Genomic DNA, 27,726 nt, shown 5'->3' on the forward strand with positions numbered 1-27,726 from the left:
AAAATATGGATGTAACTGAATTTCGACTATTATACTAGAAAGTTATTTCTTTAATCTTAAATGTGAATAAAAGTCATTGGGGCTATATATGTATTTTTTCGCATCTCTTCTTGAACAAAATTTAATAAATAATTGAATAGATGCAGACTATTTAGAAGCAAAAAAATTTATAGATACGCCTTTGCTAGTGAAAGATGAGACTTTGAACGACTCTACCTTTATTTTTGTCATTTCTGTTTTATTTTTTCAAATATTTTGGCAACGTTTTTTATTATGATTATTATTGATTTTAAAAGACATTTCGTACAATATTTGAAATAATATAGTTTTATTGTTGAACAGCAAGAACATATGCAAAGAACTATAGAAAGAGCACGTTAAAAAGATTTTAAAGTAGATGATTAACAATTTATATCAGGAACAGTTAACTGATTTTCGTAACTAGTTCAATTGATATTCTCATTTTAATTTTTTTTAATGTATAGTATTTTATACAAAATGAGATTTTACATTAAAATAATTACACATGAAAGTATTTCAATTTTGAGTAACACAAAGTACATCTACTAATATCAATATAAATATGAGGTACTTACAAAATCGAAATTGCACGTTTGTTATATCCTCCATTCAAAAGTAAATAGTGCAACATCAGTTTCTATTGCAGTAGCTACGATTTAAAGCTTTGAGAATATGGCCCAGGAAAAGGCAGTTAAGCATTTTAAAAAAGGTTTCAGAGTAAAAAAAAAAAAGTACGGAAGTTACGAGTAGCTAGCTAAGAATGCAGTAGTGATTCATTTGTCACAACTTTCTGTTTACTGACATCCTGTTAGAACGACATCGATTGTGAATGAATTAAAAATCAGTAACCTAAAATCACCCCCAGTAGTTTCACTTTCATTAGGTGAACCTTGTTTCGATATTTATTAGATGTTAATACAACGAGGTTGCTATACAGGTCATTTGTATTGCAGGTCATTTCAAATCAATTCGACTGTTATGGTAATAAATGGCGTTATTTGAAGTTTATTAATTTTTGTTCATAAATGAGTGAATGCTGATGTGCAATATGAAGTGGCATATGATGAAACAATCCATTTGCTAAGCAATAGCAAGGCTGATCTCAAGGAACAATCAAATAAGATTAGTAATGTTAACTTACTCATTGAAACTTACTCATCGAACATTATAACTTACTCATCGAAGTTCAATGAATAGCAATAAAAAGTTTTCGTGGTCTTGATGCTTTTCAAGTTATGACGTGATATAATTTCTAGAAAATATCAATTTGCAAGTGAACTGATATCATGATCTTTTTAAGATAATGTTGTCTTTATAATAACCTGCGTCTAGCTTTCTTTATAATAATTATAATTTGACGTTTTATTTATAGTAAGATAAACCTATAGTTGTTGATTTCAATCAGAAAGGGAGCTTTCAGAAATCATTAAATCATTCAATATAATCACAAATGGGTTTCCCCCATACTGTCCTCTACCCAAGGTAAACTGAATGATTATTGCTCGATGACATCAGCGGAAACTGAAATTTGAGTCCCATAGAAATAATCGGATCAATCCTTCGCGTAAGAAGTGCATTCCGTCATTGGTGTGGAGGTAATTCTACTCTGCAACATTGCTATATTCAACAAAGAAAAGCGAATCTATTTACTTTTGCGGCAACTTTTCATTGTGATTCCTTGGTGGTATGTTCATTCAGTGTAAGTCAGTTAACAATAAAGGTGAGGTAATGGCATCTTCTGAAAATTATAGGTAAAAAAAAATGCGCATTTTTTAGAGTCGTCTTCAGGAGTAATATAAAGATAGTTGGATAATTTGACAATTGAAAATTTTAACATTGAAGTGAACTTCGTGCAAGAAAATTATGAACAGATAAACGATTTACACTGACTGGCTTTTCAACTCTCCATCTTTTTCTGTAGCTTTTTTCTCGTTTTTTTAAGCATCACATTGCAAATTAATACTAATTTTTTGCATAAAATTCGAATGAATAATTTTAAATAGCATAATTTTAAAGAAAACTATGCAAAGCAGATGGAAATCTTGCATTTCGTTTCAGAACTTTTACCATTTTTAAACCTTTTTACAATATTGAATTTAATAACTAGATTTTTGTGATGCCTTCGCTTAAGTTTCCAATAATTTAACTGAATGAAATATTTGATGCTTTTTGCGTTTGAAATTGTTGGCGCCAAATAACATCACCCGATATCATATCCGATGTTATTTTTGATTCACGCATATTTCCGTCCCGTTCAGAGTTTTACTTCCCTCTCCCAGGAATATTTTGTCCTTTTTTTTCCTCACCTGTAGAATGCTTATCATCGTTTCACATCATTCATTTCAAGCAAAAAATTCCACTTCTGTTGGAAAATACCGGTAGGATCATTTTCAATAATTTTGTTTCTCTTTTGCACTTTTTATTTTTGTTTTGAATGTTTTTAATTTAATTAATGTAATCTCCTTTAATAATCAGCTGTTTCGCACCGTTAAATTAGTTGCAAAAATTCTATTAAAATATTCAGATAAAAATTAACTGTTTTCGTTTTTTCCAAAGACAAAAGCAAAGCTACAGTTTCTTCAATATGTAAAATAATTCATAAGCTAAAATAAATTCACCGGTGAACATAGAGATTTTTTTTCCTGCTACCCTAGCTAGGGTTGGGAGAGCATGAAAGAGGCGGAAAGAAATATTTTTGAGTCGCCCTTTTTATCCCGAAAACTAGCAATACAGAAAAGATTACCCCCTCCCTTTCTTTTCTTAATTTCATATTTAGATCGAATTAAAAAATAGCGCTGATTGAAAATTTATATGGCATATTTAGTTTTATCACATTTTTTAAATTAGGCCAGACTTCATTTGTGATTTTGTTTTTTTATAAAATCTGTCTATGTAGAATTTTGATTTTTTTTTCTATTAATAATGGTAAAATAGTATTGAATCGGGGAAAAAAAATATCATAAATATAGGTTATTATATAAGATTAATATAACCAGAACTTAAGTAAAATAATAATAATAATAAATGCATTGTTGATTTAAATGGGGCTAATTTTTTTAAAGATTCTAACGACTTTAAATAAAGAGAGAGAAAAAAAGATTTTTCTGTAAATTCTTAGCAGTTTACAGCATTTTATAATGGCAGCTAGGCCAAGTATCTCGACTGTTTCATCCTAATTATATCATCAAAAGTGGGCCCTAAAGAACGCGGTCCAATTGAGAGTATTCGGTTCAATTTGCAAAACGTCCTTAATATAAAATTTAGAACCAAATGCATCAAGAGGTTGACAGAATTTTCGCCTGTACTCTTGAATCCATATAAATGCGATAATGGAAAAATAAATTTGTTCACAGTTAGTTCACAATTTTAGTATCCAAAGTGAAGACCTTGTCAAATTTGAAAACAAATTTATCGAAATGTTAACAATTTGTCAGTCTGTACATTCACATCCATGTAAATGAAACTTAATGTGTGACCTTGTGAATATAATTTATTTCTGCGTCAAATTTTGGTTTCAGTTCGGTCGGAGAAAAAACATCCAAAATATAGAATTAGCTTTCTTCAGCATACTACAACGCAAATAATTTGCTTGTGTGGAACTCCGAAAATAAATCTGAGTACTTAAGACGTACACACCCTTGTGAGTCGACATTTTATAGAGAAAGGGCAGAAATACAATATGGAAGAGGGTGAAAAACACCTTTATTACAGAAAGTTTCAAGAAGACCACTCATATATTATGGCATGATATGGTTATGGCTTCAATATATTATGGCATGAAATGCAAAACTCGGAGCATTTGAAAATTTTAAATGTCTAGGGTTTTCTAATGGCATAATATTAAATTAAAATTTCTCAACTAAATAAATCGTTATTTTTTTAAAAAATTAAATTTAAAAAAAAACAAATATTTAAAACAATGATTATTGTAAATAAAATATTTTATTCCATAAGAGAAGTCAATTGTATAACAAAATATTTTGAAAGAAGTTTACTAAAAAAAAAAAAATAAATAAATAAAGATCAGTTAAGCAATAAAATTGTTCACAAAAAACAACTATGTCTACTGACAAAACAGTAACTATCTCAAACAGCGTAATCTCTTGAAAATTTTGTTCAATCTCATTAGTTAGAAAATTCTGATTAGTTTAAATTGAAACTACAAGAATGGTTATTTATAATGAGTGCAGTTATTAAATTAAATTGTTTCTCCCTTTCCTTAAAGTGATCAGATGTTCTATATATAAGAAACAAGACTTCTAATATGTATTGAAAAAAATATAAAACACAAATTAGTAGATATAAAAAATAGAATTTTTTTTTTTAATTTTATCGAAAAGCTAAATAATTATTTTTAAAAATTTTAAAAAACAATAAGATATAAAGAATCAAATAAAATATTTCGCTGTCACTTTATACATTTTCCCAGAAAGTTAATTTATCCACATTGGTTTTAGCAAGATGGCTGTACTTTATGTATAACAAGATGGGATAAAATATAATTGAAAGGATAATTTTACTTACTGGAAAGGATTATGTTAAGTACTGAGTATTATATTTTAAATATGAATTATTTATTGATAAATGAAAAACGAGACACATATTTCATTCACAATCAGGTCAAATCGGAGGCAAAGAATCGATGACTCAATAAATAAAACAAAATGATAAAAACAATTGTTTTTCTAAATTTAAATCCATAGCAAACGCAACATCTTTTTTGCAGACTATTGCTTGGATTGAAATGACAAGAATATGTTCAGGAATTTATATAGCTATGTTTTTGGCCTATAAAAGAATTTTGCTGGCCAGATTTTAATGTTTCGCTTTTTGAATGTTTATGGAAGCTATAATTTGTCTTTGACGTTTGTTATAATTATTCTTGAGTAATGGCTAAATAAGAAGTGAAGTGGAATCAAAATAATTGCTTTGGTTAAAATATAACACGCGCATTATAAAAAAAGCATATTTATTAGATTAAAAAATACGATTATTTTTACACTGTTTCTCATAATATAATGAATGAAAGTGCAAATTTTAAACATTGTCTGAATTCGAATGTTGATTTTGATTCATCATTTTGAACTCAGCCAAAATAAGTCTATGAGAAAATTTACCCAATGACTCAGTTTAAAAACTCTATAAATTGATTTAAGAAATAAAATATATAAGTAGAAACACAATTGATGGATAAATTAACTACAGTTGTGGATATTATTTAATAAGCATCTCGTAATATTCTCTTAGTTCCATAATATCTGTTTTAAAAATCCTTTTTATAATACACTGATTAATACTGATTACAATAATAAATATTTAAAAAATTAGGGAAAAAATTTAATATTTTTTGTCTTATAAAAAAATTACAAATTTTTGTTGAAGATAATTCCCAAAAGCTTATAATTTTATCTATTTGAAAGAGCTACTTACTTATATTTTGAGTGTGGATAGGCTTTGGCCAATCATCTGGTAAGTTGATATGTACTGACTACTAAAATGTTGGATTCTTCTTGTGATTTTTTTGAATCACTGATTTTTCTTGAAGCCAGAACATTCTCTGGGATAAAAAAAAAAGAAGAAAATACCATTTAATGAATACTTCTCGTAGGCCAATCAAAACTGTTTTGATAAAAATCTAGTGATTGTATGCAAATAAAGAACTTAGTCGAAATAAATTACCATTTTTCATAGTTATTTATTTTCCTCGTTTTTTAAAAAAATCTGTCGAATTTATTTTACTTTTGAATGATGAATATATTCAAAAATATATTGCAGACGCACAAGTTCTTTTTTTTTATGTTTTTTGTATCAAAAAAAAAATATTAAAAGCGTCAAAAAAGCGTCTGTCTATCTGTGTCTGTGTTGGTATCTCAACATTACCTTAAATCTCTTTCTCGTTTCTCACATGCGAGGTATGCAAAGACGAAGTATTATAATTGTATATGATTGTGACGAATCTCTTACATCTCAGATCTAACTGAATCCGAAAACCACATTTATCGGAATTATTCCTATCTCTGAACTCGGTAACCAAAAAACATTTTGAACTATATAGATGAAATTTGGTATATAGCTTTTAAACAAATTTTGCACATTTCTATCAAATTAATTATATACATTTCAAAATCGATAAATTTCACTGTCTTTAGGAAAAAACAAATGAACAGAATACTACAAGATATAAAGAGCTAGATGAATGAAATTTGGATCACAATTTTAATATCTAAAATGTAGATCCGTATTAAATTTTAAAACAACTCCGTTAATGAATTGTCCAGGGGTCAATTTGTACAGCAGCATGCATATAATTCTAAAAAATAATGTCTTGGGAAAATGAAATTTAATGTGTGATCTTGTTGCTAAAATTCGACTTCTTTGTCAGTATTTTGGTTTAATCGGTCAATCAAAAGATGTCTAAAATGCCTATTAACTTTCCTCCATTATACCACAAAGCACAAAAAGCTCATCCACAAGACTCTGAAAATAAAAGTCTGAGCACTCTTGCGGTTCATGTCCTTTACTCAAAGTCCACAATTTTATGTGAGATAGAGAAAATATAACACTTTTATCAAGAAATAATCTAGAAGTTTTCGAAAAAATCACTCTCGTTGGTTTTTATAATTACCGGAAACATTGGTAATTATAAACTTAATTTCAGTTTTTGGTTCAAGGAAAATTCTTATATTTTCAAGACAGTGGAATAAAAACTATAATTTTTGTGAAAAATAAATTTAATGATTAGAAAAAAAGTTTATCTATTCTAAGAATAAATATTTATTTTCTAAGTGTTTGCATGCACTTATTTTTCTTATCTCTAAGACCAAATTGTAAAAAACAGATGGTTCACTTATCTTATAAGTATTTACACTTCATCTTTTTAATCGCTAACATATTTTCAAATTGGTTTCACTTTCACACAAATATCGAAAACATTTTTTACGTAACTTAAATGCACTTCTAGGAGTTTTGTTTTGAATTCAATATTACAGAAACATAATAAATAAAGAATTATTTAAATAAGGATAAAAAAAATTTAGATCGATGCAGTACTAAGTGGAAAACTGGAAAATTATTTAGATAGATATTATACAAACACTTCTAGCCGTTTATCATTGCAAATTATTTTTAATCAGCAATTAAAAATGCAGGATTTTTTTTTTTTCATAATTCATTTATTATGTTGCCACTTGCACTTTTAAAAAACGATTGAATAAATAAATAATTTAGAAAATAAGTAAATAATTGCATAAATAATTGCTCTTCAGACCTCCTTGAGTCAAAAAACATATTTTTGGAATTATGACTGTCTACGAGCACGATAAAGCAAAAACACATTGAACTAGATGGGTGAAATTTGGTACGCTAACTCAACATCAAATTCATACATCTCTGTAAACTTTTGAACGAAATATATTCAGAAATTTATCTGTCTGTCCAAGTGCTAGGAAACACAACAACTAAAAAAAACCTCAAAATCTAAGAGGAAAATATTTATGCATAGTTTTAGTATCTGATGTGTAAATCCGTATGTTTTTGTACCAGATTCGTCAAGGGTATCGATTTGTACATCCATATACATGTAAATGAAATAAAAAAAATAGCGATTTAAATAAAGGAAATTTGATGTGTGATCTTGTCACTAATATTGTAAATCCAAGTTTTAATTTCAATCGGTGAAGTCTCATCATCGGTGCGTCCAAAATGGTTTTTTTTTTTTTTTACAACTCTAAGAAGCTTAAATTTGTCATTTGTGAGGCTTTGAAAATAAAAGTCTAAGAATTCGTGGCGTTCACTGCCTTACCCAAGCCTCTGAATTTCTATGCGGGTGGTGACAACGGTAATATCTTTATTGGAAGCAAGCGAAAAATTTTCGGACATCTCACCCGCTAAGTTTTTTTCAATAACACTCATAGTATTTCCATTTTCTTTTCTTTAAACTCAGTATAGACTCCTCATACTCTTAAAAACAAATTATACTTCCACGAATGCCGGCGTCCTGGCATAAGGGTAGCGCATCTTCCTCGTGATTTGGGCATCCCGGGTTCGAATCCCGGTTCGGGCATGGTTGTTCTTCATCTGTGTTCTGTTTGTGAGGTGTGTGAATGTGCCCATCTGTAAAAAGGTGTTGTGCAAGCGAATGTGTGTGAGTTTCATGAGCTAGAAGTCAGACTTCTGCCCTCGGGTGCTCGGGGTCTTTACGCAAAGAAGATACTGCACTCCCGGTAACGTGGACACGACATCATCATCATACGTCTACGAATAACTAACAGGAATGCTCTCTTCTTTAAATTGATATAGGTGGTCTTGTTATTCTATCGGGCCCCAACCTTACCAGATTACTTTCTAAGTTTACTGAAGCGTGTTCACTGGCCTCAACGGACTTGAAGATTACACATTATGTTAATAACAAAATCTGTACTGTACAAGCATAATCTGAATTTTTAAAAAAACTTAAAATTCTAAAGGATTTGATTGTAATATGATGCGGGACAACATTTGTGAACTCTGGAAAGAGCAGCACAACCAGAAGACGCTGCGACATTACTGAGAGAGAGATTGGATCGTCCAGTTGTTCTAGCTTTTTATAACGCTTTCTTTATACCAAAGCGCAGACAAAAAGCGTGCAATTGCCACAAATGCAAAGCTTTTTTACTTTCTAGTATTTATGAAGTATACTCGTCATGTACTCGTCAAGAAATTGAACCTAACCTAGCAATTATGACGAATATTTGAGTTCTTAAAACACATTTTTCGAATTATATCTGTTTGTCTGTGCGCACAATAACTCCCAAACGCTTTGAGATAAATGGATGAAATTCGGTAAGTGGTCTTTACACTAACGATTGAACATTTGAACAAAACAAAACATCTGAAAATTTTAACATTTTGAACGAAATTCATTCTGAGAAAATCTGTCTGTCCAGCTATGAATGAGAAGGATAATTACAAAAGGTAAAGAGCTAGAGAGGTAATATTTAATAGACGATTTGGCTTCTAAAATGAAGATCCGTTTCAAATTTGATATCAAATCCATCCAGAGGCTCAACATTGTGCATGCATATAAATGTAATAATTTAAAAACGTAACAGGTAAATGAGGTTTGGTTCATATTTTAGCATCTAAAATGCAGATTTTTATGAAATGTTCAACCAAATCTGTGAAAGGATAGACCACTTATCGGTGTGACTTTCTCATACATCAATATTACAGTATCAATTAACAGCAAATTATTATATATAGGTATGGTAAAAATTAGCATTATCAAATAATTTATAATAGTTTTGATTTTATCATATCATTAGGTCTGGTGTGAAATTTAGCAATAAAGTTTAAACATAACTCCTTAATATTACCAATTTATTTATTATTGTAGTAAAAATATTGTTTTATTGACTGATCAATGGCGACAATTCTCGTAACATCACCGAAAAGTAATTGCGCATGTCTTGTAACATTCAACTGCACGTTGCCTTATATTGAACTGCGACATTAGATCTTGTTTCACTGTAAAGGCATTACAAAATTAAATGAGGTCAATTTTTACTTGTTCACGTGAGCTCAAACTGACTTTGTGTGTGTGTTGATGTGTTTATTTCTATTCATTTCCGTTCATACGTTTATTTCTATTCATTTTGTCTTCCTTTGCAGCATTAAATTGCAGTCAAACTTTAATTCCATTGAGAGGCTTATTTTTGCATTAGTGATTCGATACCTAAAAGATATTCAAACTGAATTCGTTAAGAATTATATAAAATAAAGCATGAGAGAGATTAAAATTACAGAATTAATTGGCTAATGCAGAACTGTGATTAAAATAAATTGTTTGGCAAGACGATTATAGCTCTTGAAAGTTAATTTCCTTTTGCTTTCTACTTCTTTCTTATTATTCATTGAAAGTCGTCACTTTTTATTTATTTATTTATTTTGCATAAGAAATATACCAAAGAAAAGCATTGTACTCATAAAAAATAGAACTTTGATTTAAAGATTTTGATAAATCTCTACGTTGAATCCGAAGCAAATTTTTGGAATCATGCTGCTTGTCAACTGGTCTGTAAATAAGGAATAATTAAAAAAAAAAAAAAAAAAAAAAAAAAAAAAAAAACAGCAGGTTACACATATAAAATTTCGTATGTGGGCTTCTTATAAAATTTATAGATTTATTTCTGACAAATGTCAGACAAAAATCGTCTAAGAAATACGCATCTCTACATTTCTTCATGCCCATATGAATACGATAACTCGTAAACGGAAATTTCCATATGAATGAAATTAAACCAATGAAATTGCAGATTTGAGTCAAATTTTGGACTCTTATCTAACGAAGAGTTAACGTTCATATATATGAGCGTTATTACTGAAAAACAGAACGTCTTAGTAAAATAAAATCCACCGCATGGACTTATCATCAATATTGTAAATTTGTAACACATTTTGGTCAGGATGGGTAGAAAGAAAGACACACACTATCCATATTTAGCTTTGTTTATGGTATCATGAAATAAAAATACTCTTAGCATACATGAAAGTCTTTGGTAGAATTCTCTTGATTTGCATATATTGGGCTCTACCTTCTAAAAAATATTATATCATAACAATAAATTATATTTGCTTTCTGATTCTTACAAATTCTTAAATTCACTATGCTCTAGAGCGATTTTCAAATTATCTTATCTATTTCAAGCATCTAATTATAGCTCAGAGGGTATTTAAAATAAAGAAATTATGCCATAAATTGAATTCTTAAGTTTGCTCGTCTTTAGCTTTCGAATTCTATTAATTTAAACTAATTTAACAGGATTTATCAAATTAAATTAATGTTAATGCTAATTAAATAAAGATCTAGATCTAAACTAAGACCAACAACATTTTTGTAAAATTTTTGCAAAAATAGTTTAATTTGTTTTTGTGCTAGGCAATTTTTTTATTAAAATCATTGTATCTTTTTAAGCCATTTTTTCTATACCTTAATGAAGCGGGCCAAACTTTATAGTGAGATACAAAAACTAGTGCGTATTAGAAATGAACTTTGGCATCATTGTAAATGAAATCTGAAAGTTGTAAGGTGTAAAGCTGAAATAGATAAGATTAATATGTTGTTAAAAAAAGGGCTTAGCCTTTTCGTTCTTAAGCCATGACAATATTTATGAAAAACATCAGAATTAAAACCTTTAATTAAATTAATTTTATTTGCTGCTTCAGTCTATGTTATGCTGCTTGGCTTTCCAAAAAATTTTCCGTGGTGTAAATTATACGAAAGTGTCACATGAAAAAAACCATCTACGAAGTCCAAAAATATTATTCTAAACATGAGTTATTTTCATGTCCAAGTTATGGGTAAATATGAACTTTAAAATGCATATTAAATTTGAGTTATTAGTTGGTTATGATTTTGTAAAGTAGTAATTGCTGTGTTTATTTCAAGATGATAAACAAATGTTATCTATTTGACAATATGCATTTTTTGTTGTGGGTAATTTTGCATTACAGTATTTTATAAAAGCAGAATTTTCTATCAAATCTCACTTACTAACTGAAGTTATATTATTTAAATTAATTAGCTCCGTATTTTTGCATTCTTTTTATTTGTATTGCTGGCACAAGCGTTGAGTTCTAACTTGCTTTAATGACTATATTTGTGTTTTAGCTTTCTTATTTTCTTTTTTGATTATTAGATATAATTTAATAACATGTTTGATACCTGTATTTGCATTACAAAATCAATACACATTAAATCCTGGTTATTAGAACTTTATGAATAATCTACTTGTTTACTTCATATATCAAGGTTTTTTTTTCCTTGTATTATCATTACTGATATACTTTCTGAAATTATATAGTGACGCCTTATTATATTCAATAAATATTTTTTTGCTTCTATTAAATAAGATGAATATAAAATTTTTCTCTGGTATTTTGTATATAATATTCTATCTGATTTTAACCCTATGAGTTTTTTTTTTTTTTTTTTTTTTTTGTAACTAATTTTAAATAATGCATGTTCTTACTCTTCTACAGTATTTTTTTTTTTTTTTTTGCCTGAATAATATAATTGTTTGTTTTTTTTTAATTCTTTTTGTTTATATTGTTGCATGATTAAGTTAAACTTACCTGAAAATATATTTTCTTAGCAGATGTAATTAATCTCTTAAAGACTACACATATAATCTTTGCAAGCATTATAATGATTTTAATGTTGTATATTGAATTTCTTTGAAGTATTCTGATAAATTTCTTTTATAATTTTGTACTAATCTTTTTCACAAAATGTTAATGAGTTTTGGGAGTTTATATTCAAAAATTTTAATAAATTGTATACTCTTTGGAAACAAAAACCCATGCTAGAAACTATTGAATTTTATTTGCATGATTGAACTTTCATATACTTTTACTGGTTATGTGTATTGACTAAATCCATTTTTATTTACTTCATGAAACTGTAAATTGCTACCTGCAAGTCTAAATTCTTTAAAAAGTTTTACTATTATTTATTTCTGTACATAAAAGATTATTTAGATTTAGTTAAACATAAATTGCTTTATCATCTTTTTGTTGGTATGGATATCTCCTATAAGAAAGTTTATTCTGTAACTGTTAATGGCTTTTAGGACTCAACCTGTTGCTGTTGCGACATCTTGGTCATTCAATTTAACTGTAATCCTTTGAGTAGGTCGAGATATCTCATTTCTATTCTTCATCTTTTTATATTTTCATGTTTTCCTTAATACTTTAATTAAATTGCTACTTAAACTAAAAATAGTGACCCACAATAGGGTGCACAGTAAAATATTAGGTGAGAAGCTATAAAAATTCTAACATATCCAATTTCTAAACTTTTCTATGTAAAAAGTTCAACAAAACCATCTTTATATTAAAAAAAATTGTGTTAAAATTTGTTTTTAAATAATTTTAAAGTTAAATTGTCTTATTTTAGCATAAGTGCTGTATTTTCTTATTCTTCATTTCATTTCAGATACAAAAAATTTTCTCAGCCTATAAAGTTGCTGTAAATGAAAAAGTTTTAATAACTATTTCTCGGATTATTGAATATCTCTGTGATATTTCTTATCTTGTCTCAGTTAATAATTTGCAAGTTAATTATGTAATTAATTTTTTACACAAATAAATAGATCAATATATGATTCTTATTTAGTAATACGTTGAGCAATTTTCATAGCTTGATTAACACGGTTGATCTGATATATTAAGGATATTGGAATGGTTTTCCAATCTTTCAAATAAGGGAAACAGTTTTTCTTTTATTTCCTGCAATAAAGACAGTCTTCTCCCCCTATTATCCTTGACTAAATTTTGGATTTTTATATGTAAAATAAAACTAATTTAGCATAGTAGCATTTAGCATTAATTCATAATGTTAAATTTCTGGAAATTTAAATTTTTGATGCTAACTTTTCTTTAAAAAGGAATTTCTTTAAGACTATATTCTGCTAAGTTTAGAGAAATTGCTTGTTGGTTGTATAATATTTTTACATCCATAACTATATTTTCTTTTGGGGAGTGCTAAATTACATATTATATCATTTATAGAATCATTCTGTTAATTTTAATTATTATCCTTGTGTCTATTTTGATAGATAAGTTGCATTTGTATGCAAGATATGTTTTGAAATTTTATTATGCTTTTACCTCTAGTTCATGTTTAGGAATATTGGATCTTTTCAAAATATGCAATGATTAATTTCAGTTAGACATTAAATCAGTTCATATACAAAAATTATTTTTATGTCACTCAAAATGCTGAAAGTTTTTAATTAGGTGTTACGGAATAATACTTGGAGAAATATTTTCAATAAAATGTTTTATTTCTACTATTTTAGACAAACATATCAAACATAACTAATCTTATTAAAATGTTTCTCATATATATATATAAACTTACTGTTTGATAAAATATGCTTATTTCAAGCTTGTTTGATATTTAACTAAATATTAATCCAATTTTTAAAATACTGTTTTGGCACCGACATCAGTTATTTATAACTTTATGCAGTTTCTCGAATTTATAACTTTCAAATTTTACTTAAAGAAATCAAAAGAATTTATAATCTTATGTATTCTTATATAATGAAAATCATCCTTAAATAATTTTTGCTTTTCCATTCTTTTGGAATAACGAAAATCACCTGCTATCTTTATTTCATTTGCTTACTGCTAAGCAATTCATAAAATGTAAATTCCTGTTTGATTTTTGATACTTTTTACCTTCATTCAATAGTCATTACCTAAATTTGTATGCAATAATTATATAATTTTTATTGTAAATAACATTGTTTAACATTTGCTTATATTTGGAATAGACCAAAATTTGAGATAAATCATTCCTTCATTGCAATTTTACTCCTTAACTTGGGCCCAGTTTAATTTTGCAACTCAGATTTCAATAAATTTCTATTAAATTATAAGCACCCATATTATTACAATGAAACTAAAGTGAGTTTTCTGTTTCAAAAATAATTCTAAGGCCAAAAGAAAAATCAAAGTGATGAATAACACTTTAAAATCTGATTAAGGCCCAATATATGCCATTTGAAAATATTCTATGAGTTTGTGAATACATATTGACTTATTAGTTAGAGCAGTAGATTGTGCTTATGTTAGTTACAAAGATGAAATATAATAATCCTGTAAATTAAGATTAGTTGTTAACAGTTTAAAATAATTCCATTACTTTATAAATATTTGAAATCATATTATAATATAAATTATACTATAATCGCATAGAAAATCAAAGGCACAATTTTTTAATCAACTTTTATAACTGAGTTGTATTTCTTTTTGTTATATTTGTAATTTGATATTTTCAGTTTAAAGTAGGATTAATTAACAACAGTAATACCACTTATAAATTCATATTCAATAAAATATATTTTTAAAAAAAGATTCAACTCTTAAACATGTAGAATGAAGATACTGAAAACTCTTATCATGGATTATCATATTTGGTAGATAATATAGAATAAATTGTATTTTTAGACAGTTGTTGAAAATATTAAATGTAAAACATTACATAAATTAAAAATATGTGGTGTATTTTTAATTTTGTATAATGGTGTATGTATGTTTTAACTGAAACCCATTGTATATGTAGATTCTAAAAATGCATTTAGAATATTTGATTTTCTGCAGTGTTGAGATTTTATACAGTTTTAGGTATTAAAATGCTTCAGTGAATTTCAAGATGTCTTAAAGTTCCTGCAAATGAAAAGACTAATTTTTGGTTTAAATGGGCTTGAAATTGCTTCAAGTAAGAATTAATGCACTATTTGACCATTTTGCAAATAAATAGATCATTAATAACAATTATGATGAACTGAATTGTAAGATTCAGATGAATCAATGAATGTTTGAAGACTTCCTAAATTTTAATTCTGGAACTGTGGCCCAGTTATTGTACTTCATGATAGGCCATGGCTGTTTGAAATAACTGTCATGCTATGTATTATATCGGTATATAGAACCAATTTTTCTGCTCTTTTTGTAATGTGACACAACCTATAAATTCTCTCTTAATCACCGAACAAACCTGAAATTATATTTTTGTGTCAAGCTGGAACATATAAGATTTCTTTTGTCACATTTCTATATATTTTCTACATTGTTTTTGCATTCATCAGAACTTCTGTTATTATTTTTATTCAAAACTTATATGACACTTCCATATATATTAATTAAAAAAATTATTTAGTTTGTATTTTTAATTTTATAAAGAAGTATTACTCTTAAATAATTTCTGTATCTGATTTTCAGTATCAAATAAATTAGAAAGAAAGTGAAGCATTTTTATTCCTTGTGTTTGATAAGGCATGGAATGGTCATTTTTGGTTTTATATATTTATTATGTATCATAAAACAAACAACTTAAATCAGTTTTTTTTTTTTTTTTTTTTTTTTTTTTTTTTTTACTGTGAAACTCTATATGACAGTTTTATTTTCTGATACATTTTATATTTTTAACATATTAATTAGAATTTTATGTACTGTAAATTTCTGTCATGTATTTGAGCTTTTATTCATATTTTGTACATGCTCATTTAGAAATTTGTATTTTCAGAAAAACAAGAGTAATCAGTTAAAATGCCTCCTCCTCCGCCACCTCCTGCACCTCCTCCTATTCCAAAGCAACCCTTAGGCGGATCTAGTGCCCAATCAAAAAACAATTTTGAACCTCCTCCTGACAGAAATGCTCTCTTATCCCAAATCAGAAAAGGAGCTCGTTTAAAAAAAGCAGAAACCAATGACAGAAGTGCACCAATTATTGATGGTAAGTAATTTAATATTTACCTGATGTTAATCTTACTAATTAAAATATTTTGTTGTAGTATATATTAGTAATTTTGTAGATGTAAATTAATATAATCAAATAACTAGTTCTACATTCCCTTTATTATTATCAGACCCTAGAAATTATGATGTAATGCTTGTAATTAATCAATTAGCAGGTCATTTTTTTAAGAACTTATTCATAAATATCACTTTCAAAGTCTTTGTAAAAATTGCAATATCATTAATATATCCAAGGATGTAAATTTGAAATTTTATTTGCTGATAAAGGACGTCTTTTAAATCTGGATACTGCTTTGATCATTGTATTTTTTTCTAAATTTATAAAATGAATTTATTCTTTGTTATGAATCTGTAGGGTTACGAATCTGTAGTATCACAAATTTTATTTTTATTTATTGCATATAAGTATATAGGTGAAATTTGTAGTTTCATTCTCTACCCCCATTTTTAGTTCTTTTTATAATTCAGTTGAATATTGGCCTATATTAAGATGCCTTAACTAAATTCAGAATATTTAAGGAAATCACCGTGAATAAAATGTGAACTTTTTTGAATTTCTTGATTGAAAGTGAAATGCATTTAATAATTCAGTACAAGAAATTATATTTATATAAGGTATACTTTTCATTGAGTCTGACATACTTCTAGGATTGCAAAATAGATTATGTATTTTTTGATGACATCAAAGAATGCTCATTTGTTAAACCTGATTATCATTCAGGAATGTAATATGTTTGAGTGATTAAAGTCAGATTAATTGTTTCATTGTTTAAGTGTTATTTTCATTTTATATACAAACAGGTTTTTGTAAGCTAATATCAAGGCAGCATTTAATGATAAATAATGAACCACATTGGGATGTAAACAAATGAAAAATATAGATTATTTCTAAATGAATAATTGCATAATAGCTAAACAAAACTATATAGCACGTTCACTACTGTGTTGGTCATCAATGACCAGTGAGCTGTTATAAATTACATTGTAAGAAATTCAATGCAGCAGTCAAAGTGTTAATGCCATATAGAGCTTTAATTTTTAAATTTTTAATTGACAAATAAAACTTAGTTTTCAGAGAAATTCTATTTATGTAAAATGGATTACCAGAAAAGTCTTTAAAATATGCATTAGTTTTTACATAAAGGTTCATCTTATCCCTTAGAGAATTTTATTTTTATATATATATACTCTTGTATAATTGAAAAACTATAAAAATTCAAATGAACTTTGAATATCTTTATATCAAATAATTTTACATTTTATTGCCCCACTAATCAATCTCTTACTTTTATTTTTAATCTTGCCTCCTGAATAAAGTTAATTATATGATGTATGCAAATTATTTATTTTTTGTGATTGAAATTATACTGTTGTAAATTTTAATGTAGTGAAGAGCTAGTAATAATTGGCATGGATTCTGCAGAAAAACATATTAATAATTAAGTAAAATTAATTCAAATAATTAAATCCTTTGTATTGTTATTATTTTAAAGATTAATAATGATGAGTAAATCTATTTTTTATAGGTTCAAAATCATCGTCAACAAATGGTGCTCCAAAACCATCTGCTGGAAATAAAGCAAATGGTCCCTTTCCACTTATTCCTCCTGGAGGCTTATTTGCCCAAGGCATTCCGAAATTGCGACCTACCACACCAAGAAATGGTAAAAGCTACATATACTTATGTTTTTTTATTTGATTTTTGTCAGCAATTGCACTTGATACAATGTTTACATGTAAACTGTTGTTTGTTGCTGTTGTTATTCTGCCAAGGAGTCAATATCTCATCTATTACCTATGAAAAACATGTAATGCTGTAATGTCAGTACCTATTTCTTTCCTGCAAGATTCTAAAATCAAATTTCTGCAGCATAATTACCAATGACTCATTTAAGTTATTCTGCCAAGGAGTCAATATGTCATCTATTACCTATGAAAAACATGTAAAGCTGTAATGTCATTACCTGTTTCTTTCCTGCAAGATTCTAAAATTAAATTTCTGCATCATAATTACCAATGACTCATTTAAGCAAATCCATTTTTATTCTAATTTTATTTGGCTTAGTTGTAATAGAATGCTGCTTTGAAACAATATTCACAGGATTTCCAATGACTGTTGAAATTCCCTTGAATCTTTTTTGGGTCTTAAAAAGACACTTCATTTTTCATCAGGTACTTGAAAAGTAAGCAAAATGCACATGCATTATTTTTTAAGAGAGAAGAAAAACTAGATCGTTATGTGGTTTTTCTTGAATTTTCTCCCAGTATTAAAAGAATATTGATATGGTCATTTGTCATTTGCTATTTTTTCCTGTGTATTTCGGTGAAAAGGGTGTTAGTAAATAAGATTATTGCTTCAAGTATTAAAGATTTCTCATCAGATTTAACAGCTGGAGATAATACTGTGTCATTCAGTATGACTGTTAGATGTAGAATTGAAGTGGCCTTATAAGTATATGAAAAATTATTATTTGGTGAGCCTTGTAAAGAGATTTCTTATTTGTTCCAAAAAGCATTCCTAGAAAGCAAGATGCTAAAAATTCTATTATTGGCCAACTAATTGCTCATATTTAATTGCATTATTATACTTATTGTTTATTAGCACTACTCTATACATTAAAGTTGTTTTATTTAATTTATCTAATGTGTGTAATTTAATATTTGACAAAGTATTCAACAAATCTTTACAAATAGATTTACACATTTAATTTTCAAAAGAAACAAAAAAGAACACCAGATATGTTGTTTAAACATACATAGGTCTTTCAACAGACATTTTATTCAATGAAAAAATTGGATTTGAGGCAAGCTTTATATTTTCATCAGAATTTTTTTTTTTTTTTTTTTTTTTTTTTTTTCTTATTAAATGTTGAAATGTATAATAATTTTCAATATTCGTAATTATATTCTGCATGCTTTCCACAATTCAATTAAACTTCACAAAATAATATTCACATGGGAATTGACCTTTTTTTTAAAAAAAAAAAAAAATCTAATATGTATTTTTCTCTTGAAGATTCACTCTCAAAAACAGGCAATTGCCAAAAATTTCAGAGAATGGAGAACTTCCCAAAATATATTTTATTCCCAGTTGATTAAAATGTATTTTTAATGCATGTCAATTGAGTCTCTAAAATGAATGTCAAAGGCCTTTTAGCTTTGCTATCTTTTATATTTTTCTTATGTACTTAACAATACTATTAAATTTTAATTGTTATTATTATTTTTTTAATCTTTAGGAGAAGGCTTATCACAGTCAACATTGAAAATACAGAGTATCAAAAGTGGCAGTAGTACTTCCTCTCTGGACCATCTACGAGTTGGACAACTGAGTGGAAGTCGCTCTCAGCCTCCTAGTCCTGTATCAAAGCCTCGAATGACTACAGGTGTTTCTTCCTATCGAACTGCCAACTTGGATAATTCGAACACACACGGTGGTAATCCTGATTTCCCAGATGATCTTAATATCAAAGGACCTGCTCCAGCACCGCCTCCTGCAAGTCAGAAACCAGTCTTTAAAAGTAATACAAATGCTGAACAAATTGTAAACAAGCCCTCAACTGTGAAGCGTTCTGCCTCTCAGACGAACCTTGGACAGAGGCCACGCCTTACTCGTCCTCCACCCAATGTTAAGCCTCCTCCACCTCCGAAGAGTAATCCTACTCCTGCGCCTCCCCAATCTGGTCCTCCCCCACCTCCATCAAAACCACCAAATATCCTCAGAAGACAAAGCTTTGGAGTTGGAGAGAGTCATAATTCGCGTTTTGCTGCCAATAAACTGTCTGTTGCGAACAATGACACTCCCAAGCCTACTTCCAAAAGCATAGGGCCCCCTCCACCACCACCCCCTCCAAGAAACAACAGTGCACCTAATGACCTTAATCAAATGGTCACGAGTTCCTCTCCTAGTAATCAGTGGAGTAAAATGAGCACGGCTCCACCACCTCCACCTAATCGAGCTGTGGCAACAAGCAATAGGAATGGGCCAATAAGGCCTCCACCTCCAAGGGCACCTGCTCCACCGCCACCTCCACCACAACATCAATTCAGTTCTCATCCTGCTCCGCCTTCCCAGATGAAGGCAACACTTTCAGTGAATAATACTCCACCCCCTCCTCCTGCGAGGGTATCATCTATGAAACAAACTTCAAGTAATATTTTTTTTTCCTTAAAATTTCTTAGTATTTAGGGTAGTAATTTTGATAAATTTGTTTTTTATTAATGTTGAAATTTGTTTTGGAATATCATTCATAGCTTGTCTTCTGTGAATTTTCGATTTTACATTATACGTTTCATAATGGCTTCACAAACTTTTTCCATTCGTAATTTTTTATGACTTGGAACTAAAATATTTTATAAGATATGAAAATAAATTGAAAGAAAAAATCTGACAAAAGAAAAATCCATGGAATTTTTTTCCAACTTTTTTTTTTTTATTCTGAATATAATTGGAACCAATAAATGATGTTAGACTACGGTGAAGATTGCTTTGCATCACATTTCTTTATCAACAGTGTGATGTATAGTAGAAAGTATCCTTCACTTGAATAAGGTTAAGGATTGAGTTGAAACAAAATGTTATGTTTCATTAATTTTTATTTAATTTATATATCAAACATTTATATTTTCATCCATGATAATGAAAAAAGTGTTATTACATTTTTATTGGAACTGATAATTTTATACATGTTATTAACTGAACTCTGTATAAATTATTTATTTTTAAACTTGCTTGTTATATAAATTATTTAAGAATTTCTTGAATATAAGGAAATTTTTTCAATTCATCCTCAATCAGCCATTTTTCATTGTAATTGTAAAAAATGAAGCAAACTATAATAATATTTTAATAAGGAAGTTTCAATGTATTTTATTTTAGTAACCTTTAATTACATTGTTTTATTGTCTTTGATTATCATTGAGTGTTTCAAAGCTTTATAATTATAAATTTTCTAATGAAAAATTTATCTTTATTCTAATTTTTTTTTAAATTAAAAACGTTATTTTAAAACTTTTTAAAATCTTAATTACTTCTCCTAGTGGGCAGTATCTCTGGAACATCGCCATTTTTTAAATAATTATGGAGCTAAGCTTATAATTTTCATATATATTAAATATTATCCATGAATTATTTGAACAAATATAAATATTCAATTTGTTTAAACTATTTTTTTAATTAATATTTACCGCATATTTGACAGCGGGAAAAGTAAAGAGCTGCTAAATGTAGTTAATAATTTATTTGAACCTTTGTTCTTTTATGCTGTTGTGTATGCACTCGTAACATTCTAATTACAAAAATCATAGTTTTAATACAACAAAGTAAGTTACAGTAATGAATAAAAGGTGCTTTTAATGTTAAGATAAAATGTAAGTATTAGATTGTAAAATTAACAATAACTTCTTCTCTGTTTTGTGATCAATATAAACTTAATATCCTTTGTATTTTTTTTATGAATGTTTATAAATATGCTACTGAGTTTTTTAGTTCAATTATTCTTTGTTCTACTTCTAACAGTTATTTACTCTATCATTTATTTCTTATCCACTTCTGATTGGTTAGATTTCTTTATCTTGGATATCATTCTTTTCTGGTTTAAAATTTAGATAGTAAATACATTGAATTTCTTTTTGATTAAAAATTTATTCATGTCTTTTTAGGTTTTGAAGAGAGGTTCAAGTTTCATCCTGCACAATCTTTGCCAAAACCAGACAAATATCCTAATACTCAAAAGACTTATCCTAGTAAAGGTATGTATAAATCTTTCAAATACATGTTATATTGTTTTAGGTGTTTAAAAAAGTGTTTTTCAACTAACATTATTAAAAAAAATTAGAATTGCAACTGCTTATTTGTAAAATTATATTGTTGATAATTCAATTTAACCTGTTATTTTATTAAATTTAAGTATCTATTTCATTATTACCTCGTGTACGATGTAGTAGTGGATTTGGTAGAATTACTTTTCTTCACTACATATGAGACATAAGGGTTCAAAACTACATTGAAAATATAAGGAAAGTGCCACTGTTAAGTAAAATATAGATTTAATCTATTACTTTATTTTGATCCCATTTTTTTTTATCCTAGATTATTTTTAATAATTTTATATTCTAGAAATTATTTCATTCATTGATAATGTTTGATTGTAAGTAATGGTATTGAGGAACACTTTCATTAGCCTAAATCTGATATTTATTTTTTTACTTACTTTTGTCTTGAGAAGGCAAATATGACTTCAGAGCTGGCAAACCTGCCTATGATGTAGATTCCCCCTCTCCCCATTCATGTTCCAAAAAAACATGCAGAAAACATATCTGGAATGGAAATTAGAAAATGAGAGATAAATTACAATTTTATCGAATTGTATATATGTATTTACTATTATCCCTCCCCCTCCCCTTACAAAGAACATATTACTTCCATCAAATGGGTGCAAATAATAAATTCACGTACCATAATTAATATAAAATCATAAGCAAAGCACAGTTAATATAATAATTTTCCCTTATAATTTTTCATGTGTCTAATCCTTTGACAAGCCTGAAATAATCAATTAACATGTGTGTGTGTGTTTTTAATTTGTATTAATGTCTTTCTTCTAAATCTTGGTAGAATCATTCTGTATATTCAGTGCTGATAGCACTGAGATTTCCAGAAACATATTCAGATAGATATATAAAGCAGGGAGAGCAACTTTTTGTATATATTTTGTATTTTTAAAAGTTACAAGCTTTATTTTTTCAAAAGATAGTGTAGAAAATACCACAATAAGATGCTTGGAATTGTACTTCCTTTTCAGCAGTTTTAACAAACTGCTTCATGAGCTGAGATAGTTATATTGTTTTTTCTGTTAAGTGTCTCATGTAGAATATGTGGATTATCTTGCTTGATGGCCAGTTTCTTGTCATCTAATTCTTCTTGCTTTATCCGTTAAAGTTAATTAATATAACTCATTCATGAGTTTTATATTGAAACAGTTCAAATGCACTCTTTATGTAAACTATATTTTATAAAGAGGAACTGAATGGCAAATTGGGACTGATTTAAATGAATAATTTATGTAGGAAAAATGCTTTTAGTGGCTAATGAACAGTTTCTGTTTGGTTCTATTAAGCTTCGTAATTCCCAGCTCCTCCGTTGAACATTGTACGTCATAGTAATATACAGGTCATGATCACTCCTATACTATTATTAAATTTCATTTTCTTTGTCTCATAATTATATGATTCTCCATCCCAAGAAGATTTTTTTCCCCCTCCTTATGCAGTCTCGATATTTAAAGTTCTGAAGTCTGTCTTTAAAAATGTCCTAAATCGTTCATTTCTAACTAAACAAATCCTTTATCATCAGTTTCGGCCATCTTGAATTACAAAATTGGTATTGCTGTTGTTGCATCCATTATCATAATCATATAGCTTGCTTTGCTTTTGGTATCTTCTCCAGTATGACTTGGCCATATTAATCATGTAGGGGGAAAACCTGATATTAATCTTTATCAGTAGGGGAGAAACCTGATGCGATATAAAAAAAATAAGCTAGAAAGTTAATTTAAAAGTATTTCCCAATATAGTATATAATAGATCAGAATACAACTATCATGTTGCATCACAATCAAAAATATATTATTTATTTCATATAATGTTAGAATATTTTGATAATGCCATGGAATCGAGTACAACTTTCTGCTCAACGTTATTACAATCTTTCAAATAGATATTTTTTATTTGAAATAAAAGGGTTATCTAATCATAAGTTGTTGTTGTTTTTTGTCATGGCTTTAAAAAAGATAATTTGTATTTAATTCATGCTTAATCTATTTATTATTATTATATACATATTTTTAATTTTGTATCTTAAACTTTAACCCTTTAGATAAAAAAAATTCATTACTTTTACAATAAATATATGTAGTAACAAATGATAATCTGTCAATGCTCAATGAAACTTCACTAAAATACATATCTAATAACCATCTGATAAGATAGTGCTTAAAATATTGGCATTTTAATTTTATTAGGTAATTTACTATTTATCAGTAGCATTTTCTAAACATTATTTTAGAAATGTAGAATGTTGTTCGGTATGTTCCAAAAAAAAAAAAAAAAAAAGTAAGCTCTAGTCACTGTACATTATTCATGTCATTCTGCAATATATATTTGCCAAAATGTAAATGCATTTTCAAAGACTTCCTATATATGGTTTATTTTCACCTGCATATATTTTTTTAAAACAGTTGCCTCTCGTATAACTTAGGGTAGTATTTATAGCTGAAACATCTTTTAGCAGTGTACAAATTGATTTTAATAAGGCTATATATTTATATCCATTATAATATTTTTATTTCAAAAGAGTTGCTTTCCTGAATATACAATAATGTATTAATGAATTTACTGTTGAAAGACATTTTTACTTTTTCTGACATAACTAATTTTCTTTTATGGTTATGAAGTTGCTTCTAAAAAAATTCTTTCATGTAGTGTTAGAATATTTTGATAATGCCATGGAATTGAGTAAAACTTTCTGGGGAACATTGTTACAATCTTTCAAATAGATATCTTTTTAAGTGGAAACTTAAACTGCACTTTGGCACAAATGTTTGACTCCAGAATTCTCAGGCTCAAAAAGGCTTAGTATAGGCCTTATTGATGAATACAGGATCAAGAAAAATTATTTGCTTAGATTAATTTATATTAATTATATTCTTTCTTTGGTAAAACTACCTGATTAATGTGTTTCATCTCTTATTTTTTGATACTAGAATTCTGTACTTTAAAATCATTTAATGTAGTATTCTTGCATTTACAAGAGACCTGTCCGGAAAGTAAGTTTTTTTTGTGTATGTGTGTGTTCTTAAAAATATTTGCTAGAACAGACGTAAACATTGTTTTGTGTTTTAATATATTTATTTAAATTGAGTCAACATAGCACAGAATGACCAAATATGGCTTTTATATCATTAAACAAACAAACCAAACACAGCAAACAATCAATTTATAAATTTTTATGCCCTAGAAATATGTTGCTTATGATACAAGTTTGACTACAAGGTTATTTAATTCCCACCACTCACCATTTTTAGAACAATTAATACCTTGTGACCGTGTTGAGTAACTAAAATCAGTATTTAGTTCGGCGCTATGGTTCACATCAGTACCTTATGGCTTTTATCATTAAATAATGACTGATTGCTAAGCTCTTTATGGTAGACATTTCAATTACCATCCAAAAATAAACTCCTCCTCCAACCAATTACACATGTAAAATCATTTGCGTGTCCTGTAGGCATATTTTAAGTATGCACAGTGTCCTTTTATAAGACAAGATTTACCATATATATCTTCAAAATAGAACAATTACTTTCTTGATTCCCCCATATTTAGTTTTATATATTCTATTCAATATCTTGTTATCTACTGTTTGATTAAACCTGATGTATTTTTCTTCTCTAGCTAACAGACAAAAGCAAGGTTCTAGGCGTCAGCCTCCTCCTCCACCTCCCCAGACTGCAGTGGATCCAAATCCCAGACTTCATATCCAGTTGAATTCTGGGATTTTTACCAATAACTATGCTCACAGCTAATTCATCTAATTGTAATACTACTGAGATAGGGAAACTCACTTATGCTTGTAAATATATATAAAAAGTTTTCAAATGGATTTTATCCTGGTGTGCCACACCCATGTTATGGTCAAAGCCTTCTTCTAAAGAATACAAACCAAGTTTGTGCATGTTTTTTTTAATTGATGGTTTTTAAATTATCGCATGTTTCTAAGGTTTTGTACCCTTGCATCGTGTGGCTTACTGGACTGTATGTTTTCCTGTAGTATACTTGTTTCCCAATGGGACTATTTAACCTGCGGTATTGTTATGTAAAATGGTGAATATATTTGCACTTGTAAAGAATGAAATTGTTAGTGATATTTGAGAGAAATTAATTTTTTGAGAAAAAAAAAGTATATTTCTAATCATTGTAAAGGAATCTGTCAATCATTGATTGTGGTAATTGAGTTTAGAGAGATTCCTGATGCTTCATATTTTTAATACTCTTCTGCGTTGATTGTAGTCAAATTAAAATAATTTCTTACTAAAATGGTTGTCTTTCCTTAACAGAGTTTATAAGACGATTAAGCTTTTTATTGCAAAGTGGTTTAAATTTGAATTGCATATGAAACAACCCCTTTCCTCTCTTCTCTATATTTCCATAACATTTCATTATTAGTTTTTTATTACTGTAAATAACTTCCATTCTCAATAATGGAAGCAACTGCCACTGAGAAATCTGATTTTAAAATGTCTTAACATTAATAAAAAATACATTAACAGTGTTAAATGAAAATTCAAATTTATTATTAAATTTAGACATTTTTTTTGCTTAAAGATTTGTATAATGTTATCTATGAAAAGTTCTTTTTGAAATTTATTTTGAGCACTTTATTTGTAATGATGAAAAATGAGTTTTTTGTAAACACATTGACCTAAATGATAAAATAGCTTGGAATCTGAACCTGGTTAGGGCAGGTGATTCAAGATTTTCGTTAGGCAAAGTGTCAATTTATTTATTAGTTTACATCTTAGAATTTTGAAATTATCACTCAGAACTTTCTTTATTATTAAAATGGAAGACATGCAATTTTTAGAACAAATAGAATTCATTTAAAAGAAATATATTGGTAAAAAAATTTCTTTAAAAAATATCTTGTATACCATGTCTAACCAGTGAAATTAAATTAGAAGATGCATTTGGATTTTTTTTAAAGATATGTTCAGCAAAAAATTAATCTCATTTTTTTCGAATTGTATTATATAGGATTTCCAATTTAATTATGGCTCAGTAATTAATTTCTAAACGGTTAATGGCTGATGTATAATCCTGCTGTGAAAATTCTCTGAATGATGTAAAGAGTTATATTTTATATTAGTTAAATCAATATATTATTGCAGAAATTATGATTGATTGATCTTACTTTTTATAAAATAGTGCGAGTCTATTAGTTTAAAATCAGTTGAATGAATCCAACACCATATTGACTGAATCAAAACATGCTTATAGGGGAAAAAAATAAATACATGAAATCACGTACATTTAATTTACTTAATATTTTAAAGGCCCTTTTTATATATTCATATTTAATGAAATGAAATTAAAAATTATAAATTTAAAATTGACTTATAAATTTTTCTTTTTTATAAATTTTCTAAATTTAATTTTTTTTTAAGTACAAATTATAACAATCTCATGGTTTCATTAAAACCTTCACTCTCATGGCATTGTCAATGCTAAGTTATGATTAAAAAAAAAAAAAAAAAAAAGTTATGTGGAAACAAACCCCACAACAATGTTTTTTGTTTTTCTTTTTCTATTATCTCGTAACAAAATTTTAACATACAACATTTT

The 27,726-nt window shown here is 27.7% G+C and overlaps 2 protein-coding genes across 3 annotated transcripts in view; one reads left to right on the plus strand and one right to left on the minus strand.

The window, feature by feature from the left end:
• The window catches only part of LOC129977851 (trace amine-associated receptor 1-like), a 103,817-nt gene extending 103,090 nt beyond the window's left edge, over nt 1-727 (minus strand). Inside the window, exon 1 of the mRNA XM_056090592.1 lies at nt 597-727. The gene's annotated coding sequence lies outside the window, so the exon portion shown is untranslated. The remainder of the gene's footprint in view (nt 1-596) is intronic.
• Nucleotides 1-26,421, plus strand: part of LOC129978115 (WAS/WASL-interacting protein family member 2-like) — a 79,659-nt gene extending 53,238 nt beyond the window's left edge. The window contains exons 1-6 of one of the 2 annotated variants that reach the window (XM_056090612.1): nt 11,065-11,358; nt 16,094-16,303; nt 17,853-17,990; nt 19,566-20,477; nt 21,988-22,077; nt 25,780-26,421. In XM_056090612.1, the coding sequence (XP_055946587.1) occupies nt 16,117-16,303; nt 17,853-17,990; nt 19,566-20,477; nt 21,988-22,077; nt 25,780-25,910 (1,458 nt within the window). In that variant the 5' untranslated portion in view covers nt 11,065-11,358; nt 16,094-16,116 and the 3' untranslated portion in view covers nt 25,911-26,421. Of the gene's footprint in view, nt 1-11,064; nt 11,359-16,093; nt 16,304-17,852; nt 17,991-19,565; nt 20,478-21,987; nt 22,078-25,779 lie in introns of those variants that run through there. The other variant, XM_056090621.1, reaches the window with a different exon arrangement.
• Nucleotides 26,422-27,726: the final 1,305 nt, after the last annotated feature.

The sequence above is a fragment of the Argiope bruennichi genome, chromosome 1 (genome assembly GCF_947563725.1).
Source record: "Argiope bruennichi chromosome 1, qqArgBrue1.1, whole genome shotgun sequence".
In the NCBI taxonomy this organism is placed as follows: Eukaryota; Metazoa; Arthropoda; class Arachnida; order Araneae; family Araneidae; genus Argiope; species Argiope bruennichi.